The 20,335-nt window shown below is 45.8% G+C and overlaps 1 protein-coding gene across 1 annotated transcript in view; it reads right to left on the reverse strand.

The window, feature by feature from the left end:
• Positions 1-1,744: 1,744 nt before the first annotated feature.
• Positions 1,745-20,335, reverse strand: part of LAMC2 (laminin subunit gamma 2) — a 62,971-nt gene continuing 44,380 nt past the window's right edge. Inside the window, exons 9-23 of the mRNA XM_082401360.1 lie at positions 20,046-20,264; positions 19,232-19,414; positions 18,352-18,597; positions 16,150-16,295; positions 14,980-15,136; positions 14,463-14,668; positions 13,321-13,400; positions 12,078-12,227; positions 11,407-11,551; positions 10,547-10,696; positions 9,910-10,024; positions 8,489-8,688; positions 6,659-6,817; positions 6,466-6,565; positions 1,745-3,434 (exon numbers count right to left, since the gene is read on the reverse strand). Of these exons, the coding sequence (XP_082257486.1) occupies positions 3,181-3,434; positions 6,466-6,565; positions 6,659-6,817; positions 8,489-8,688; positions 9,910-10,024; positions 10,547-10,696; positions 11,407-11,551; positions 12,078-12,227; positions 13,321-13,400; positions 14,463-14,668; positions 14,980-15,136; positions 16,150-16,295; positions 18,352-18,597; positions 19,232-19,414; positions 20,046-20,264 (2,510 nt within the window). The 3' untranslated portion in view covers positions 1,745-3,180. The remainder of the gene's footprint in view (positions 3,435-6,465; positions 6,566-6,658; positions 6,818-8,488; positions 8,689-9,909; positions 10,025-10,546; positions 10,697-11,406; positions 11,552-12,077; positions 12,228-13,320; positions 13,401-14,462; positions 14,669-14,979; positions 15,137-16,149; positions 16,296-18,351; positions 18,598-19,231; positions 19,415-20,045; positions 20,265-20,335) is intronic.

Consider the following 20,335-nt stretch of genomic DNA (forward strand, 5'->3'; position numbering starts at 1 on the left):
ATACACTACCAAATATAAAATCGATAGCTAGTGGGAAGCAGCTGCATAGCACAGGGAGATCAGCTCTGTGCTTTGCGACCATATAGAGGTGTGGGATAAGGAGGGTGGGAGGGAGATGCAAGAGGGAGGGGTTATGGGGATATACGTGTGCATATAGCTGATTCACTTTGTTATATACAGCAGAAACTAACACACCATTGTAAAGCAATTATACTCCAATAAAGATGTTAAAAAAAAAAAAAGAAAGAAATACATCTGCTAAGATGTTACAGTCTATGGGCAGTTTCATTTCTACCCACCTCTCCAAACAGAAATCCCCATGGGCCAAAGTAGATGATGATATGTGTGATAGCTTACCAGTGGCACAATTAATCAGACAACTCTCAGAGGAGAAGCACAAGAGAGTTGCCACTACAAATCATAAATACTGATAAGAAATAGGAAGGAAAGTACCCTTAACTTGGCAGGGTCAGGTCAAGACTGGTAACAGAGTCTAAGTCCTGGGTAGGCTATTTCTAAGTCACATGCCCCTTCTTTCTTCTTAGGGACAGTCTGCCACATCCTCAGAACTGAGGGAATCATTACTATACTAAGAGAGTCACATGAGTCACTTTTCCACTCCCCATCCCTACTCAGGGATCATTTCCTGTTTGTCAGGGAAGACATTTTTATGACTTCCTTAACAGTCTATCCCACTGAGGAATCCTTTTGTGATTACATGCATCTTGGCTATTAACTAATGGGATCCCCCACCAAGTTCTCTAGAGTTGCTACTACCTAATTCTATACTTGGCAGCGGCAGATAGCCATTCACTCATGATGCATGCCCCCCTTTCACAGTATAGAATTGTCAGAGAAGTGTCTTCCTGCCAAGGGACTGTATTTCCTAGATCCCTTGCCAGTAAGATGTGGTCATAATAATACTGGGTTCTTGACCACAGAATGTGAGAGAAAGTGATGTGCAGCCCCTCCCAGGCCTGGCCCACAAAGACCTTCCATGTGTCTCCGTCTTCCATGTCTTTTTTCCTCTCCACCCCCTGGAATGGAGATGGTGCAGAGGGCAACCTGAGAAGTCACATGGTGGTAGGGCCTCTGGAAATGACTATGTGGAGGGCTACTGTGCCAACTTTCTCCACATCCAGTATGCCATGAGAGCAAGAAGAAAGTCTGTCGTGAGGGAGTTATGCATATTTTTAGGTCTGTGTGAGACAGTAGTTAATGTAAGCGAATTTGTAACATATGTGATTGCGTATTCCAAGGCAGTATTAAAAATGCACTTTCAGAGAAGGTAAAGCATAGTGATCAGATCAGTCAGAATCTGGGGGCGGGGGGTCAGTGTAGGCAGAAGCAGAATCCTTTCCTCAGCCACTTGGGTAGATGGCCAATTCAGGATCTTAATTTATTAAATTTTAGTTTATTAAAACGCAGGATAATGTACCACAAACTGTTGATTTTACCTTTATTTTAGAGCTGATGCAAAAAAAGACAAAAATATTGATTATCACCCCCACCCTGCTCAGGTTGTTCCAGAAATAAATCCTCCTTTATGCTTAGAAGACAGCACCAGTTAAATCTCATAAAGTGTGCGCATGGTTGGAAAGGGCAAAACAAGATGCTCAGAAAAAGGAATTACAGATGTTAATTCTAGGGCTCATTGCTCTTTCTGAAGCATTCTTTGTTTTCATTGCTTTGGTACCTACACCTTAAGCTTAGAGTTTAACAAATTAGAAACTGGCCACAGGCATCTAAGAATTGTTCTTTATTTAAAAACATGTCCATGAAAAGCCAAGGAAATACAGAGGTGAGGCAGAACCAAAGCCTTCTGAGCTGAGGTTGGAAGTGCTTCTGATTTTTCCAGAAATTCCCACTGGTGTTATGACTCAACAATGTGTTGCAATCAGTGGAGGAAAGGGGCAGAGTGACAGCTGAAATGCAAAGAAGTGTGCACAACCCAGAGCCATTTCAGCTATTTACTGAAATCCAAGTGCCCCCGTGGGATGTCTTGCAACACATGTTCTGTTGAGAAAAACAGGTTGCAAACCATGGGGTTATTGCAATAAACACCACTTGTGATGAACAGGATTTGTAAGTTTAAATATTTTTCAAGGTTTGTCTTCCTCACTATTCAATCAACTCTATGAGGACAGAGACAATGACACCACTGTACCCCAGCCCCTGGCACACAATAGGTACAATAAATATATGTTGTAAGGATGGATGGAAGGAAGGATGGACTCTACCCAGCTCAAGTATAAGTAGGAACATCGTCTGGTATCAGAAGAGAGAGAACAAAACACAGAGGCATATAATTTTTAGTGTTTGAAAAATGGCATTGAATTAGGACTAATAAATCTTCTTGGATAATTGCACCTCTTTCAGTGCCCAAGCTACATTTTTACATCACTTTGAAACCCCAAAGTAAATACTTTCCCAATGTTTGCTTGGCTAATAGGAAATGCTTTAATAAAAACGTAGTCTCTAAGTTGCCTGCCATCATCAGGGGAAAGGAGGTCACTTCCAGGCCCAGAAGAACTCGAAGGTGGCAGGGTACCAACGCTCCAAAGGGGCCAGCCTTACAGCTCCTCACTCCGTCACTGCTCACTTCCTCCACCTTGAAAGTGGAGTAAGTGTGTATGGCCTGGGTGGTAAGTGGGAAGAACTTTGATCAACAAGAACATGTTGGACACCATGAGGCAATAGGATTTTACTGACCACGGCATGACTGGGATTCACTCTCTGTTCTGACGTTAGGAAGAATTTTAGGTGTTGACAAAGTCAAAAGATTTTCCCTTTGGTCACATTACTCAAAGGATAAGCTGTCTACAACCCAGCAGCACTTGTCCATACTCCAGGACGCGGTTTATGACTACTCTGAGACAAACATCTGCCTGTGCAGTTTGTCCTTCCATCCAGTCTACCCTCTGGGGTCCAGGCCCTTGATGAGTCTCATACCCAGTGCCATTTGCCTCATTACCCTGAACCAGGAAGCAAAGAGCATCACACTGATACAATAAGACATTTATCTGGCCAAGGTCTCAAGGACGGGACCAGGCTCAGTTGACCTGAGCGCACCCATTCAACATGTTCACATGTCCCCATCCCACCCCACCCACATGAGATGGCTCCTGAGCCTGAGGTCTCTATCCCAAGAACCTCAGTTGAGAAATCGCGAAGGCAGCTTCAGTGCTGCTCAAGAGCCTGGGTATTGTAGCAGCCTGGGGGCAGGTTGTCCCTAATGTTCTCCAGGTTCTTCACATCAGCCAGAATCCCATCTATGCTTGTCTCCAGCGAACGGAGGTGGCCCCTCTGAGAGCTTGCCCTCTCCTCCAGCTTTGACATCAACGGCCGCAGCTGACTGTTGATCTGGGCCTTGGCTCGGAAAAGCTTCTGTTCCAATAAGATCAGCCCCTCTTCATCCATACTGCCAGGCTGGTCTATTTTAGGAAACAAGAAAGGAGTTAACAGAGGAAAAAGCTGTGGTTAGATCTCCTTGAACATATGTAGGCCCTTCTGTAACTTTAACTAATTTCCATTTTCACCTACCCAGAGCAAATAGTATGCTGTACATTTGAAAGGCTTATTTTAAATTAGAAATAATCTAGAAGAAATTCTGAGAGCACGAGCCTCATTATTGGGTTTTGAACAACCCAGTTTAAGCCTCTGGACTCATTAGCTAGCAAGATGAAGCTTGGATTTCTGTTTTCCTGTTAGAGACAACAGCTCCTGCTCTGAAAAGATGAAGGCCGAAGGTCATAGGGACTGAATACTGCTCAAGGTGTCTTCCCAACTCAGCTCATCCCTAACGTCAGAATCAACTCCGAATTCTGCTTTCTGAACCACCCTTAGGAAATCTCTTGCTGTTTTCTATTAGAAGACCTTTAGGAACTGGCTGGGCTTCAGGGTTTAGAGAGGCCAAGGTGTGCCTTGCTATTTGAGGGATGAATTCCAGCTGTTATGAAATGATGTAAGACTTCATTCTGGCCTGAAACAGTGGGAATCTGGCTAGATATTAGTTTATTTCCAATATGAAATGTGGTCACATTTGTTCAGGTATGTTTCACCCATAAACAATCTGACACTAATGTCAGCATGAAGGGCACCTGGCCAGACCCATTTGGTTTGAAAAGGTCTGAGTGGTCCTTATTCAATTCAAACTCAAGGTCAGGTGCAGTGATAGCATTTGACTGCAGAAGTTTATCACAACTAGAGCGATTAAATTGTTATTGCTCTGGGACTCAGGAGAGCAAACAGAGTAGAAACAGCACTACAAAAAAAATGTTGATCCAGTGGATCAGTCCTTCACCTGCGGACAGGGGAGAATTCCAGAATTTAGGGTGCTACAACATGCAGGGAAAGTGAAGCAAGCTTGGGGACAGAATGTCCATGGGGAGGCAGCATGAGCTTCTCGAAAACAGCAGGAACACTGGAGACAGAGACCTCGGTTAGAATCCTGCCTCCACAACTTACTATGTGATCGGTGGGACAGTATTAAACTCCCTGAGCTTCCGTTTACTCCTCTGTGAAATAAAATAATAAAAATAACAAAACTTGGGGCTTCCCTAGTGGTGCAGTGGTTAAGAATCCACCTGCCAATGCAGGGAGCACGAGTTCGGGCCCTGGTTCAGGAAGATCCCACGTGCCGCGGAGCAGCTAAGCCCGTGCGCCACAACTACTGAGCCTGCGCTCTAGAGCCCGCGAGCCACAACTACTGAGCCCGTGCGCCACAATGAAGAGTAGCCCCCGCTCGCCACAACTAGAGAAAGCCCGCACACAGCAATGAAGATCCAATGCAGCCAAAAATAAAGTAAAATAAATAAATTTTAAAAATAATAATAATAATAAAACTTACTTTATAGGACCTTTAAAAGACTTAAATGATCTTCCACCACGAAAAACCTGGCATAGTGCCTGTCACACAGTAAATGTTTGACAGTTCCCATCCAGCCTCTCTCCCCACGCTCTCACTTTCTCTTTAAAGGCCCTGTTAGTTTCATTGCCTTTTTCAGAACACTAAGCAAAATCACTAAACTCTCCACTGGGGAGGGTTTATTTATTTATTTATTTATTTATTACCCTTAGAGGGTCTTTTACTCTTTGGGGCTCATTGGATCACAAAGCAAACCTGTCAGGATAACAACACAGACAATATTGGTCTCTCGGGGTGATGATGACACTCCACAGAAAAATCCGGTTTTAAAGAGGTTCTCCTGGGGGCTTCCCTGGTGGCTCAGTGGTTGAGAATCTGCCTGCTAACGCAGGGGACACGGGTTCGAGCCCCAGTCTGGGAAGATCCCACATGCCGCGGAGCGACTAGGCCCGTGAGCCACAACTACTGAGCCTGCGCGTCTGGAGCCTGTGCTCCGCAACAAGAGAGGCCGCGATAGTGAGAGACCTGCGCACCGCGATGAAGAGTGGCCCCCGCTTGCCACAACTAGAGAAAGCCCTCGCACAGAAACGAAGACCCAACACAGCCAAAATAAATAAATAAATAATTAAAAAAAAAAAAAAAAAGAGGTTCTCCTGAATGTTGCTGGAATCTCTGACTGAATCCCTAGTTCCATATATGCTGCAGTCCAGGCTTGATGAAACAGGCCAATAAGTGTTTGATATCAGTTCTACCCAAGCCCATAATTTTAATTTATGTGAGTTTTCTTTTGGATGGGATTCTGTGAGGAAACCTGAGCTGCTGCCACACGGTGCCATCAAATCTATTTTATCCTAAAATTTTGCAGTATCTCATGGACCTACCACCTTGACATTTCTTTGGGGTCATCTACCTGGCAGCTCAAGTTTCCACAACCCATTACAGCGAGGTGTAACTGTGGTTGGGAGGGACAAGCAACAGAATTGGCGGGTGATTCTTGACCTCACAGACTGGGAGAATCTTCCCCCTCACCACTCCTACTTCCTCAGAGCTCTATGAATTCCCCTCAGTTATTTCAACTGCCTCCTGAACGATCTCATCCTACCTCTTGTCTAACCCACCTTCAAACTCTCCTCCACTCAGCTGCCCCAGTGATCTTTCCAAAATGTACAGCAACAATGTCATCCCTCTGCTTGACACTGTCTACTAAGTTCTCAGGATCAAGGTCAGAATACTCAGCAGGACTGTCAAACTGTGCAGTATTCTTTTTTCACTGTGAAGCTCGAATCCTGCCTCCACAATTTACTGTGTGATCTGCAGGACATTATTAACCTCTCTGAGCCTCAATATACTTTCCCTACATACACCCAGTTCTTTGACCTACAGACTTTCACCTCCAAGGGCAACAGGTAGGTGCTCAGGTGACCCATCTTAGAGATGGTAAAATAGAGTCCCACAAATGTAAAGAAGTTTCCAGGCCCTGAAGTATCTAGGCCTGGAAACAAAGCAAATTTCCTGATACCCTTAAGGAAAGTTGAGACTCCCACTCATCGGGAGAAGCCCTGGAACACGGACTGAAAGGTTGTGGATACTCCACATACCTATTAGGTGTAGGATGCCGTCCAACGTGTTGAGTGTGTCTTGGATCGTAACTCCAGCATTCTTGGCTCTGTTATCAACTCTTTGGGCTTCTACGATAACCTGAGGAAAACATAAACACAAGCCCATTTTGCAAGGGTGTTCCCACGCTGACAAGGTTAAAGTGCTCTCTGCTGGAAAGCCACGGGAACTTACCGTCTGCACTGCATCTGTATCCATGCCGAACTCCCGCTCCTTCCTTGCCAGCTCTCCTTCCACTTCCCTCATCTCACTCTTGAGAGTGGCCAGTCCCTTCTCCATGGCCAAGGCTCCATCTGCTGTCACGTTGGCCTCCAAGTTCAGACTCCCCATCTCCTGGGAGAAGAAAAGGAGCCAGGGACGGAAGGAGAGAGAGGGGTAAGGCACAAAAACATCCCAAAGACAACTGCAGAAAAAATACAGCTGCAGCCAGGCCCTGATGGAGTGAGATGAACAATGAGAGAGTCAGACTTGGGGACACACCCTTCCCCAAGCTCTGCCTCAAACAAGTTAATTTGGGGGTATGTCTCCAGGGACGAGGATGATCAGCCCTGAGACGCTGCTTCCCTCTCAGGTTAAGCTCACCAAATGGTGCGTGAAACAGGAACCAGTCGGGAAAACCCAGAGGCTGAGAAACTCATCTCACTCTCTGTCATGTTTCTTTGCTGCCACCATCTTTTGAATGGCTTTACTCCCCAAGACAGTTGAGTTTGGGGTGCAGAGAATGAATGGGCTATAGCTTTGAGTTATTAGGATGAACAAATCTTATCAATCTCTTTACCAATAAGCTACTATTAGGCATCAAGTTACACAGATGCCTCTGTACTAGAAGTCACGTAAAGAGAAGCACAGGAAATTGGTCTCTACCCTCAAGGGACCTAAGATTTGAGATGATTTTTGGAAGTTACCAAGTGGTCCAAGGGTGAGGCCACACAGTCTAGATATCAAGAGTTCCCTCTGGGCTTTCTAGAGTTGCTTAAGCTTTCTAGAAGTCATGCTTAAATAAGAACTACGAAGCTCTTGTCCAGCTGAGAAGCACTCTTTCTACTGTAGCACTTAACATATGGGTTTTAAGTGTAACTAGCCTGTCCTTTCCCATTACACTGAATGCTCTCTGAAGAGAAGGACTGGGTCTTTCCCATGTCCGTATCCCCAGCACCAAGCACAGTGCTGGCACAGAATGGAAGGAAAGAGAAAAATGAGTAAGTGGAGCTTAGACATAGAACATAGGGTCAAGGGATCCAGAACTCCAGAATTTCATAATCTTGACTCAAAACACTGGTATAGTTGCTACAAGTTGAATTGTGTCCCCCAAAATGATATGTTGAAATTCTTAACCCCAGTACCTCAGAATGTGACCTAATACGGAAATAGGGTTGTTGCATATGTAATTAGTTAAGATAAAGTCATATTGGAGTAGAGTGGGCCCCTAAGCCAACATGACTAGCGTCCTTATAAGAAGAGTTGGAGACACCCAGGAAGAAGAGCTCCATGTGATGACAGAGGCAGGGACTGGAGTAAAGTCGCTGCAAACCAAGGAACACAAAGGACTGACAGCCACCACGGGAAGCTAGGAAGAGGCAAGGGAGGTTTCTACCCAGAGTCTTGGAGAGATTGTGGCTCTGCTGACACCTTGGTCTCAGACTTCTAGCCTCCAGAACTGTGAGAGAAGCAATTCCTGTTGTTTTAAGCCGCACAGCCCGTGGTACTTTGTGAGAGCAACTCCAGGAAACTAACACAATAGTCTAAATAAATAACAGCCTTGGATGGTTCTTCTCATGGTGTTGTCCAAAAAGGGAGCTGAAAATGGTGGGCATGGGGCAGCAGTACTCAGCCAATGATAGCCCTGTGAACCAATCAACAAGAGGGTCAGCCAAGTGGCTCTAGGGCCGCCGTGGACCATAACAGAACCCTACGGGTCAACATGAGCCCAGCGCTCTTGCTCCCTGAACATTACCCTTGCGTTTGGAGCTGCTCTCCCCAACCTGCACCTCGATGTCCCTTTACCTGTTCTATGTTGCCGGTGATCTCCAGGGCTTCCCCGGCTGCGTTCTTTACCCTCTGGGCGTCAGCAGCAGCACCGCCCAGGGCTGTTTCCGCTCGCTTGGTCTTGTCGCTGGCATCTGCAACCTTCTGGCTGATGTAGGAGAGTCTTTTCATGGCCTCTTCAGCTTCTGCTTTTCTGTCTTCAACCTGCAGGTCAAACTCTGAAATGCAGATAAGAAAATATTGCCGTAAAGTTGAAAATTAGCTTCCAACGGAAGATGGAAGTGGCTGAGGTTTTTAAGAAAAATTCCAGAAAGAGTGTTAATACTGCCCAGGGGGTGAGAGTGTGGAAAGTTGTGGCTATTACTCTTTCTTGTCCAGGAGAAAGCATCTTAAAGGAGGCACTGAACTAACCATCAACAATCAGCCTGCCCTGGGTCCCCATCATTGCAAAAGTGAACCCCAAAGTGAATCAGTAGCAGGTGGAATCTTTGAAGCCCAAAGTTTCAAGCCAGAGTCTTAATCCCTAAGCTGCCAATGGCAATAGCTGGGGATTGGACAGAATGGGTAGAGAGGTACTTTCTGTGAAGAAAATCCTAAGACTTAGGAATGTTAATTTTTGTTTTTAGTGAAGAAGACTGAAACTTTAACCAAATCTCTACAAGGCATAAACCCGGATTACCTGGAATCTAGATGCTATGACAAAGCTTGCTTTATTATTACCACAAAGCAACCTCACTAGTTCTGTCAATATATTGGAACCAACCAGGCAAAAGAAAGAGGAAAGAAAAGAAAGAAAGAAAGAAAGAAAGAAAGGAAGAAAGGAAGAAAGAAAGAAAGAAAGGAAGAAAGGAGGAAAGGAAGAAAGGAAGAAAGAAAAAGAAAGAAAGAAGAAAGAAAGAAAAAAGAAAGGGGGGAGGGAGGGAGGAAGGAAGGAAGGAGAGAAAGAAAGGAAGGAAGGAAGATAGGAGAGAGGGAGGGAGGGAGGAAGGAAGGGAAGAAAGAGGGATGGAGGGAGGGAGGGAGAGAGAAAGAGAGGGAAAGGAAGAAAGAGAGAGGGGGAAGGAGGAAAAGAAAAGAGAATTATCTGTATGGTAGTGGGATATTGAATCTGTGAGGAACCTTAGAGGTCATTTAGTTCAAATTTCTCCAGAGAGGAACGTTAGAATCTAGAAAGGCTAGTGACTTACCTAGGGTCACACAGCCAGCTCAGTCCAGTCATATGGCTGAGCAGAGATCAGAACTCAAGCTTTTTGACATTTAGTTCAATTCTTTCTACTACATCAAATATTTTAAAATGTTTTTCTTTAGAAAGATATTTATTAAGTGTCTATTAAATATCCCAATGTACCTGTCACTTAGATTTATAAAGATTCAAAATAAACCAAAGTCATGGTTATAACTTTAAAATACTCAAGTGATCTGAACCACGAAATACTCACCTCTGAGGTTCTTTAAGATGTTCTCAACTTCATAAAAAGTGGCATTGCCCATACTTAGTGCTTCTTGGGCTCTGCTTTTAGCAAGGTTGGCACGGGAAAGCAGTTGATTTGATTTCTGTAAATAGGCAGGCAGAACAAGATTAGAGTAAATGTAACACACACCCAGGAAGTGCCCTCCTGCCAGCATATTCACTCTGACACACTTCTCTTCATGACAACAGAGAGCTGTGATTTGCCAAAGAGTCTAGGGGTGCTGTAGCAAACCGCTCCACAACCTGGGGCAGCACAAACTTTATAACCCAATGACCCAATAGGATCCCACATCGAGAAAAGTCTCAAGCTCTAGACCACTATCAGGTACAAGAACAGTTTGTAAATCCTAATTTTAAACTCTAGATACTTCCTGAAACCAAGCTAATAGACAGAGCCAGACCAAAATTAGGCCCAGTAAGCCTGAGTCCTATTCCTAGATTTGAGGGCTGACTCAGTGGGTGGAGTTGAGCTAATTACATTAAGGTCTCTATAAGCAGCAGTATCATGACCTTTCGAGAGTTTTTGATGGTTCTTCTTACAGCATTAATTCACATGGTAGCCCTTCAATACATGTTTGTTGAATGAACGAACTAACAAAGGATACCTGTCTCCCATTCTTCCCATTCTGTAAGAGCTTCCGGGTTTCTTCTTCCCAGTTTCCCAGATTGCTTTGCACACGCTTGAATTCATCCACACGCTTAGTCACCAGACTTGAGACAGAGTCAGCTTTCTGTCTGATCCTCTTCGTTTCTACCTGCGAGCCCCCCAAAATGAATGAGCCTTATTTTCTGCTCACCAGTTGTCACACCAGCCTTCCTAGCACCTGCCATCATTGTTTGAAAACAACTATCCAGGCCCAAAGTCTAACAGAAATGAGGCAATATTCCTCATGAAAGTCAGGCAACAGGTCTCCCAAACATCAAACAGGTTTTAGGCCTGCTTTATCTTTTTTATTATTATTTTACATGTTAGTTTATATATACATGGGAAAATTTTTGTGGAAATCATTGTGAGTACTTTTTGCCATAGGTAGAAAGCTGAATCTTAACCTAATAAATTTGCAATAATTAAGGGAAGATAACAGAAACAATGCCAAACTTTTGAGAAAAACAAAAGCCTTCTGAGTGGCCATACGTGGAGATACACTATAGGTTGGACCCAAATGTAAATATCAAACTTTATCTATAATAATTTCCCACAGGTTTCAACAGTCCCCAGAACTAGGAAAGAGATAGAAAACTTTTATCCACTGATAGGAATAGGTTCAGGATGTGAGCCATGGCCTTATCAGGGACCAAGATTGGGGTTTAAGAACAAGGATAATTAATACTCTTTCTAATCTAAAGCAAGGAAAGTCAATATGGAGAAAAAAACTGAATGATTGAACGATTCAATGGAACCCCCAGAGAAGAAAGCATTATGGCCCTTCTTCTGTACATCAGTGCGTAGGTTAGGTGCCCTTACCTGAAAGGATTGATCACTGACCCCCTGAAGCTGAGATGCTGAATCGAGAAGGCGGAGACTATGCTGATAAGACCTATCTGCTTCAATGTCAGTTTGAGTGACCTCCCTTGACAACTGCTGGGCCAGAGACTTGGTTTTCTCCAATCTGCAGGGAGTGAAGAAAGAGGACTTTGAGAATTCACTCTTTTTTATTAAAAGCAAAAATTCATCCTGTTAAAAGTATGTAGTCGGGATTATTGGAAGAACCAGACGAGACGTGTCCCTTTCCACAGTTTAAACATAGACCTTAAAGTTTATACAGGTTGGGTCAGAAAGATTCAACCCAAGTTCCCTAATTTTTTTCCCCCAATTCTTGATCATATGAATATATTATGTTTATCTGAGCCATGCCATCAGATGAGTGTACTCACATCCTTTAAACACCACAGACGGTGACCGTATCTCCAAATATACAATCTCTCAATCAAAACACAAAGTTTACTTAGATTAATCAACCTTTTCTTCCAGCCTTAAAGGCGTCTGTTTTCCTCCAAAGTAATACTCTCATCCTCTCGTCCCTCTTGGTATTGATGTACTTCTAAAGAAACACAGCACCCCTCAGACGTGGTTTGCATTGAACCCTGGGCGGGAGCGGATTATATTGGCCCGTGTGAGGACCCGTTGAAACGTACTTTCCCACAAGCCCTTGCACCACGGAGCCGTCCAGCCTGCCGCTTCCGCCTCCTTCACTCAGAGCCTTGCGCGCCAAGGATAGGGCTTGTTTGGAGTAGTCCTCGGTTTCCCTGGCCAGTTGCTCCATGTTATTGGCTGACTCAACGTGGCTGAAAGGATCAAAAACCAAGAATTTGAGTTTTCACGGCAAAGAGCTTCCTTTAGGGCTTTTATTTAAATGAAAGGAGAGGAGTAAGGGAACTGGTTGGACGAGAAAAACCAAACAGAATTGACCCAGATGAGATGGAGCTCCTCTAATAGAGGAGCTATGGAGAAGCAGAGGGTGTTCTGAGAAGTAGCCTCATGTCCTAGACTTTTTTGGTCATCTACTCCATTTATGGCATAATCAGTGGAAGCTATGCAGATGGGTGGGAGAAGTCTCAGGGTGATAAAATATTGCATTTATAAACTGTTTTCTGTGGGAGAAGCCCCTAGGTTTTATTCCATTCAGGAGCCAACTCCCTGTTCACTTTTGCTGCTTCTCTGAACTGAGCCCACCACTAAGGGGGACAAAGCCTGTCAGTAAAAGTCCCCCAGTTGCTTTTGTCCTCCTGGTTCTAGAAAGTGATGGAGACGAGCTCAGGAGGCAGCGCGCGCTGCAAGAACACAAGCCAGCCCCCTTCTGCTAACAATTTCATTTGGGATTAGCAGAGCCTGCCACCCTGCTGAGCCCCTCCGCCAAGAGCAAACCTCTTCAGTATGGTAGGATTTATAGTCAGGCAAGGACTAAGGAGCTGCCTGTTATCACTGGGGGCCTGCAGAGCCGGTTTTCAGGAGGACCGTCCCCCTCTGCAGACTTGGCCACCACAGGCCAGCAAACAGCTCACTGCTACTTGTTCCCAGGCTTGGTGTGGGAGCCTGGGAGTCCCTCAAAGGTGCAAAGCATTCTTTTCCAAGGGCTGATTCATTTGATGGGGCCCAAGGAATTACATCTGACATACACCAAAGCCATGCTGTTGAGTCATAGAGAAATCTGCGAGAGAAACACCCCCGCCCCCAACTCCTGCCAAATGACCTTGCCCAGTGGCCATCTATATACACTAAAAGCCAAGGGGTTAAAAAAATGGCTTCAGGGCGGGGGGGATGGCTGCAAAGGAACCTGGAGATAATGAATATGCTCTGGTCCTGAGTACCCCGCAGCGCTGTTCAAGTCTGGCCTTGCAGAGGTGGTCTGAAGCAGAGGTGCCCTCCAGTACTGCTCACCTGTCTGCCAATCTCGTGGCCTCCTGAGCTAGACTTTTAAAGCCGTTTGGCCCCATATAGTGCTCTGAGGGAGGAACGTCCTGTGGAAAAAGGACAATTGGTTAAGGCTTCGCCGTGAGCCTAAATACGAGCCATGGAGCCTAAGCAGGTTCTGCACCTGTTCTGTCAGAGCCACTCGTCATTAGTCACACAGCATTCTACAACGTGACACATCGAGCCCCTGGTCACGATGGTCATTACATTAAAAAATGTATAGACAAGAATAAAATAGAAATCCAAGTTTAAAGGAAGTCTGTATATAGATATAGATGCATTTTAAAATATATACATGTTTATATTTGCATGTGTATTCAAAGTCCAGTAGAACATAGACCAAGTTTTGATGGTAGCTATTTCTTAGTAATGAGATCATAGGGGATTTTTATGTATTTTCTGAATTTTTTACAAAAGGAAGATCAATACACACTATTTTTAAATCCTTCATTTTCTCAGCATAATATCTGATTATCTTCCAATTTTCTTTATCCACCTCCTATCCACCCACTTACATTATTATCACCACTGCCTTCTTTATTCAGAACGAGAAGAGTGCTGATTCAAACCTCTCCCTCCGACCACGCTACAAACTACGTCATTAAGAAAATCATACTGGCAACATTTTTTTCCCCTATTTTAAGAACCATGTCGTTATTGGCCTCCTTCCTTCCTTTCTTCTTCCTTCCCTTTCTTCCTTTTTCATCTGTTCTTCATTTCTTTCTTCCTTTCTCTCTCTCTTTCTTTCTTACAGCAAACGTTTATCACAGCCACACATTGTGCTACGGGCTGAGAATGTAAACATGAACAAAATTGAACCCTGCCCTCTGGGAACTAACAAGCTAGAAGATTTGCAGAAAGAAGGGAGAAGGGACGGCCAAGATGAGGCTATGGGTAGCAAGAAATGAACTAGGAGAGGAACATAACACAGTAAAATGGGAACCTGCAGGAAGCCAAAGAACATAAAGAAAGGTGCGACTGCTGCAAGGAAGAGAAGTCTGTCTGCCAGAGAGACCAGAAAACCTGAGAGACAAGGTGAGCCTGTGACGTGGGCAGTGGGCCTTCCATCTCAGCAATGACTCTCAGCCCCCTAACCCAGCACCACCTACGGTGTTTCGCAGGGCAGCTTCGCTTTCCTCCAGGCTCAGGCGCATCTGAGTGATTAGCCTGTGAGTATCCTGAACTCGGTTCTGATGCTGGTTGCCCAGGGCCCGAACTCTTTCCACAGTCATCTTGAGGTCATCCAGGCGGTTCTGGTAGCTATTCTCTTGGCTCCTGGCCTTGGCCAACTGGAGATTGAGGGATCTAATAGCACCTGAACACCAACAAGGAAAGGGAGGATGAGCGCTTTGGGGGTCAAGTCATCAAACATAACGGAGGGTTGAAAAAGTGACTTTGACTAGCTTATGGCAAAATGGTAAAAACCCGACATATGAATGCATGCAACTGCTCTTTTATCTCCATCATTCAGATCCCAGGAGAACATCACAGACAGTCCTTCCACCTCCGCAAGGGCTAGGCAGAGACATCTGCTGAACTGTTACCACCGAAGATTCTGTGACCTAGTGTATTGCTTTCTAGGACTCTGAATTCTCTCCTTTGTGAAGGGAAATTGGCCTTCATCACCTTCTGAAATCTGGGCTTCTCTCAGAATGTCCCGAAGGGCCTGCTCAACCCACTGCATCCTGCCCTCCAGCTCTGTGTTGGGTACTGTTCCACCGCCACCCTGAGCCTTTGAAATCAGGGTCTCCAGGCTCTGGAGCTGCTGCATAAACTGATCCATCTGAAACCACATGGGGAAGAGGATTAGAACAGATGACAGAGTTCATGGTCAAATAGCAGGTACCCAGGGGCTAGTAGCTAAAAGCCCAGAAATGCTTGGCACGTCATGTTAAAGTTCAGATTCTAGAGCCTAGACTTTCTGAGTCTGAATCCTGGCCCCACTACACACTAGCTGTGTGACCTTGGGTAAGTCATTTTCTTTATCCATAGGATGGGGATAATAATAATAGTATCTCACAGACTTATTACTTGGACTAAATGAGTTAGTATTTGTATAGTACTTAGAACAGTGCCTGGAACAAAGTGCTATAGAGGGCTGGTTAAATAGATAAATTTTAAAAAATAGGTTGAGTTTGTTCTACATTTGGGTTCTGTTTGGGCCCTTTCCTCCCCTACCCTTCACCCCAGTAAAATATTAATTAATAATTCACAACAACAACAGCAATTTCATTCTTCTCTGGAATTTGAATGAGAAATTTCTGGAGACTATTCCTGTTTCGACAGCCTTGACACCTCTGGACTCCTCCTATCTTTTATACGTTTATGTCTTCTTCATTTATTTAATAAGGACATCTCTTGGGAAAAAAATCCAGCTAGAAAGTGGCATATTATAATGGAAAGAGCACCGAATTCAGAATCAGGGGACATGGATGGCATTCTCGGTTCCACCTGGCCATGTGACTTTGAAAAATTACACATTTTTCAAAACTTTGTTTGCTCAGTGAAAGCTGAGATCAGAATGCTTTTCCTTCCAATTTGACTAAGTTACCATGAGTACCGAATGCGACAGTATCTGCAAAGGGGGTTTTGAAAACGGTAAATATAAGAACATAAGCCTGAAGTATTATTACCAGTATATGGAAATTTTTTTAACATAGCAATTTTTAAAGAAAGAAATAGTAATCCCCGCCCCCGTCCCCAGGAGTCTAGGAGAGTCCTGGATTTGTGACAGAACCACCCAGGAGACACTTCAGGATTTTACTCGTGCGGGTGAGGTCTAGCTAGCATGCGCACCTGAATCTTCACTTGATTATAGCAAGCCGGACAGTTGGTTAATGCTGCATGCTCACAGTTGAGGCCGCCAAATCCTGGCTTGCAAACGCAGCTGCCATCACTTCTACACTCCACGGGCTCCGAGCCCATTGGGTTGCAGTTGCAAGCTAGAGAAAAAAAGACGGACAAACAGGAAGCTTTCATGTCAAGCTAATTCCAGAAACTGGAGCTATAGCAAAGATAAAAGGAAGATTGAGTCCCCAAGGGCAAAGAATCCTTCTTTGCCCTTGTTGATTCATATTGCGTTAGATTCATTTCTTGGCTGTGCCTCCAAGCACATTCCCGCAACACAGAGAGGTCTTCGGAATCATCTGGCAAGTTTGTTTGGGGTGTGTGTCTGGATGAAGAGACACTACAACAGTTCATCCTTTCTAGTGGCACTTACTTACTTCCTCCCATTAAATCATAAGCCTGTTGGATATTCTGCAGACACTCTGGCTTTGCTCACAGGGAAAATAACATTTCTTCTGGGCCTATATGTGCCAGAAGTAGACATCTCTCTGTATATTACAGATGAGGACTATGAGCTCAGAGAAGCTGAGTAATTTGACCTAGGACACACAGAAAGAAAATGGCAAGCTGGAATGAGAACCTGGAAAGAGCCGGTGATATTTTCCTTCTGCAGTAAAGCAGTACCTTTATTCAATCAAATTGATTCAGTGCCACTATGTGTCATGTTCAGTTCTAGGAACTGAGGATGTAACAGTGGGTGAGACACTACTCTACTGGAGTGATTCTTTGGGTTACTCCACCTTCAGTGCTCACAAGACACTTGGTAGTATGATCATATGTCTAAGCGTACTGTCATTATTTGCTTACATATTTGTGTGTCTTCCTTATTAGCATATGAGCTCTTTGGGAGCTGGGGCTGATTTATTCATTATTATAACCTTGGTATCTAGCTCCACACTGGGTACATGGTAAGTGCTTGATAAAAGATAGTTGAGTGAAAAAATGTATGCTCTAAAGGCAGTGAAATCTCTATTAATAGCACCTTATAGATGGAATTATCTAGTTTATAGCGTGCTTTCTCATATGCTATTTTATCTTTGCAACCACTTTGAGTAAAATGTTAATCATCCATATGAGGAAACTGAGGCTCAGAGAGATTAATTGGCATGATCAGCGTAATACAATAGGTGTGTTAAAAACACTGGACTTGAACTCAGTACCGCTGATGTCATGTGGATGCTTCCTATCATAGGACATCACAGCTAACCCACAGGCTGGGGTCAGGGCAGGTGGAATTCATGCCCCTGGGCAGAAGCCCCAAGTTGCACAGAGGTCCTCAGCATTTCCGGGGCTGGGGACTCTGGTGTGAGTCGGGGAGTGGCTCTGGGCTCCCTGCAGACCTCCTGGGGGACCAGGAGTCCTCCAGTCTGGGTCCCCAAAGGCACTCTGAACCTTAAAATGAGGAAGCTCCTGAGTTCTGGGCACCAGGGCTGGTCTGGGAGCTTTGTGACCGAGGGGTGAGTCTGTGGGGTAGGCCAGCTCCCTAGAACGGAAGTTGCCTCTAGAACAGACCACGTTCGAAGGTTTGAAAGAAGGGCTGAGCAAGAGGCCTGATCTGCACGTTCATGCTTTGATCTGAAGCGGCCCGCAGGAATGCTCCACGGGAGCTACTGCTTTGAAGCCCGGTCTCCTTAGGAGACGTTTGGACTGTTACCTTTCTGTACCTCAATCGCACTGACTTCCTGAGAGGGTCTCTTCAACTGCTTTACAGCCCACTCCCCTCCCACTCCAGTGTGTTCAGGCTTAGTCTCGAGCCCTTTATCACCTTCCGCTTACGGGTCTGGCAGCCCCTCCCTGCCTACCAGCCTCGGGACTGGGTGCTGGAAGCAGCCCCATTTCATCTCCTCTTCCACTCCGGAGCGTAAACCTGACCTTTTGCACTTCTCCCGCCCAGCTTTAACCCTTTCAACACCCTCCAGCTCTGACTCCAGAGCCCTGATGCAGGGGACACTGGTCTTAAGACCTCTGACAGGCGAAAGGTCCAGGCTGTTCACGAGCCAGTCAGTCAGAGAAACCAAAGTAGCATCGCGATATTACCTGCTGTTGGCCTTGCTGATTTGTGTGTTCTTACACGTGTACACACACAGGCGTGCGCGCACGCACGCACACGCACACACAGGCTGTCCAATCTGTCTAGGGGTGCAGTCCTACCTCGACACTTGTCCACTGGGTTGGGAGCCAAGGGGTCCCCAAAGTAGCCTGCTTTGCACTGGTCACAGTGGGTACCCGCTGTGCCGTGGAGGCACTTCAGACACCTGCCCGTCAGGTGGTCACAGTTCCCAGAGGCACGGGGGTCCACATTGTTGTTGCACTGACAGGGTTGACAAGGCCTCACTGGGCCGTGTTCCCCAAAGGGGTCCCCAAAGTAGCCATCGGCACAGAGCTCGCAGCGGGCACCTGGAAGGAACAAAGAGCCAAGTCCAAGCGATCATCCACTGGCAGCAAAACCAGAAGCAGAGGCCGAAAGTATAAATAGCCCTCTAGAGGAGCTTCCCCCGTGCACCCCAGAACAGTAGCTTCAGGAGCAGGCGCCCACGGCCAGGGCCTGGCTCTTCCACTCCGCGGTGGTCACAGATTTTAGAACACAAGCGCCACTAGGAGCCTTCCTGCCGGTTAACTAGCTGACTGGGAAAAAGTCAGATTTTGACCCATACCACCGAGACTGCTGCTGAAGACAAACTCTTCTTTCAGACTGACCAGCAGAGAGAGGCGACATTTATAAGGCCACTAAGTTTTCCTCCTTCACCTTGGTTCATTTTTAAAAACTTAGTTAAACCCTGTATTTCATCTGAAAACTTCATCTCCTAATTACAAACCTCCTAAAACAGCTTTAGATGTTTCCTCCCCGTAACTGTGCACTCTGCCCTTCCTCAATCCACTTCAGCTCTCGGGCATCGACGAGCTCTTCTTATCTTTAAAATGAGCCCATTTAGACTAACCCTGAGTCATGAAAACTCCCTGGGAATCCCTTGGAATAGTAGCTATCCTTGCAGATTCACGGCATCAGGACAGGGCAGGCAGCTGGCCTCACCAGTGACGCCGTGGGGACAGTTATTGCACACCACCTCCTCTGTCTCGGGCATCACGGAGCAGCTGAACCCATTGCGACAGGGGCAGGGCTTGCAGCTGCGGGGGTCACGCGGGTCGTTGTAGAAACCAATGGGGCAGTCGGCACACTTGATGTCAGGGTTTTCATCCCCTGAATAACAATCTCCTGGGAGGCAGAGGAAGAATGGAGGAGCAGAGAAATGAGCAGGGTAAAACTGTACGCTTGCTTTAATACGCATGACATGTGCAAGTCAGAGCTTAGTAACTCACAGCCTGCCTTTCTGAAGCTTTCCCCAGAGTGCCTGAGTGCCGGCACTCTCCTCTGCCCTAGTACCAACTCTAAACATGGCCACGACCCTGAATCTCACCCTCACTCTCCCAGGCTAAGCAGACATACACTTCCTTTACCATCCATAACTTAACACTGCTCCCCTGTCCCCCAAGGCCTGACACCATTTGTCGGCACATTCATTCCAGTCCTGACATTGCCTTTGATCTCCCCCGTACAATGCTTGCAACTCGACACCAATTCCCCCACCCAGCACTGAACCATGACAGCCATTTCCTGTAACCTGGCACCTTTCTCACAACCCTGTGGCATTTCCATAATGAAAAGGATTGAGTGTAATAAAGCGCCATGTCCATCTTCCCCGACTCCAGCCCTGCTTCCCTTAATCCTTTCCCATCTCTGAAATGAGTTCAGGCATGGTCTTTCCTACACAGCTCTCTCTTCCGCGGGAGACCTCAGTCACCTGGCTGTGCCCCCAGCCATCTGGTCCAGGTGTCATTTCACTCACCTGTGTCTGGATCACAAGCCCCTCCTCCTTGGCAGTTACATGGAATACAGGTGCCGAAAGGTCCCAGTCTGGCTGAATCTCTTTTGTAGCCAGAAGCACATTCCTGGCAGAACTGTCCCTTGTACCCAACAGGACATACACATTGTTCAACCCATAGTGCTGGATCTCCAGAGATGGGGCGAGCTGAGATCAGGGTCACATTGTCAAGGTACCCAGTACCTGCAAGAGAGGGAACACGTTAGAAGCAGCAAGTGGTAAGGTCCAAGGATCTAAAGTCAGGCCTCTCATTG

Source organism: Balaenoptera borealis, assembly GCF_965194805.1.
Source record: "Balaenoptera borealis genome assembly, chromosome: 1".
NCBI lineage: Eukaryota > Metazoa > Chordata > Mammalia > Artiodactyla > Balaenopteridae > Balaenoptera > Balaenoptera borealis.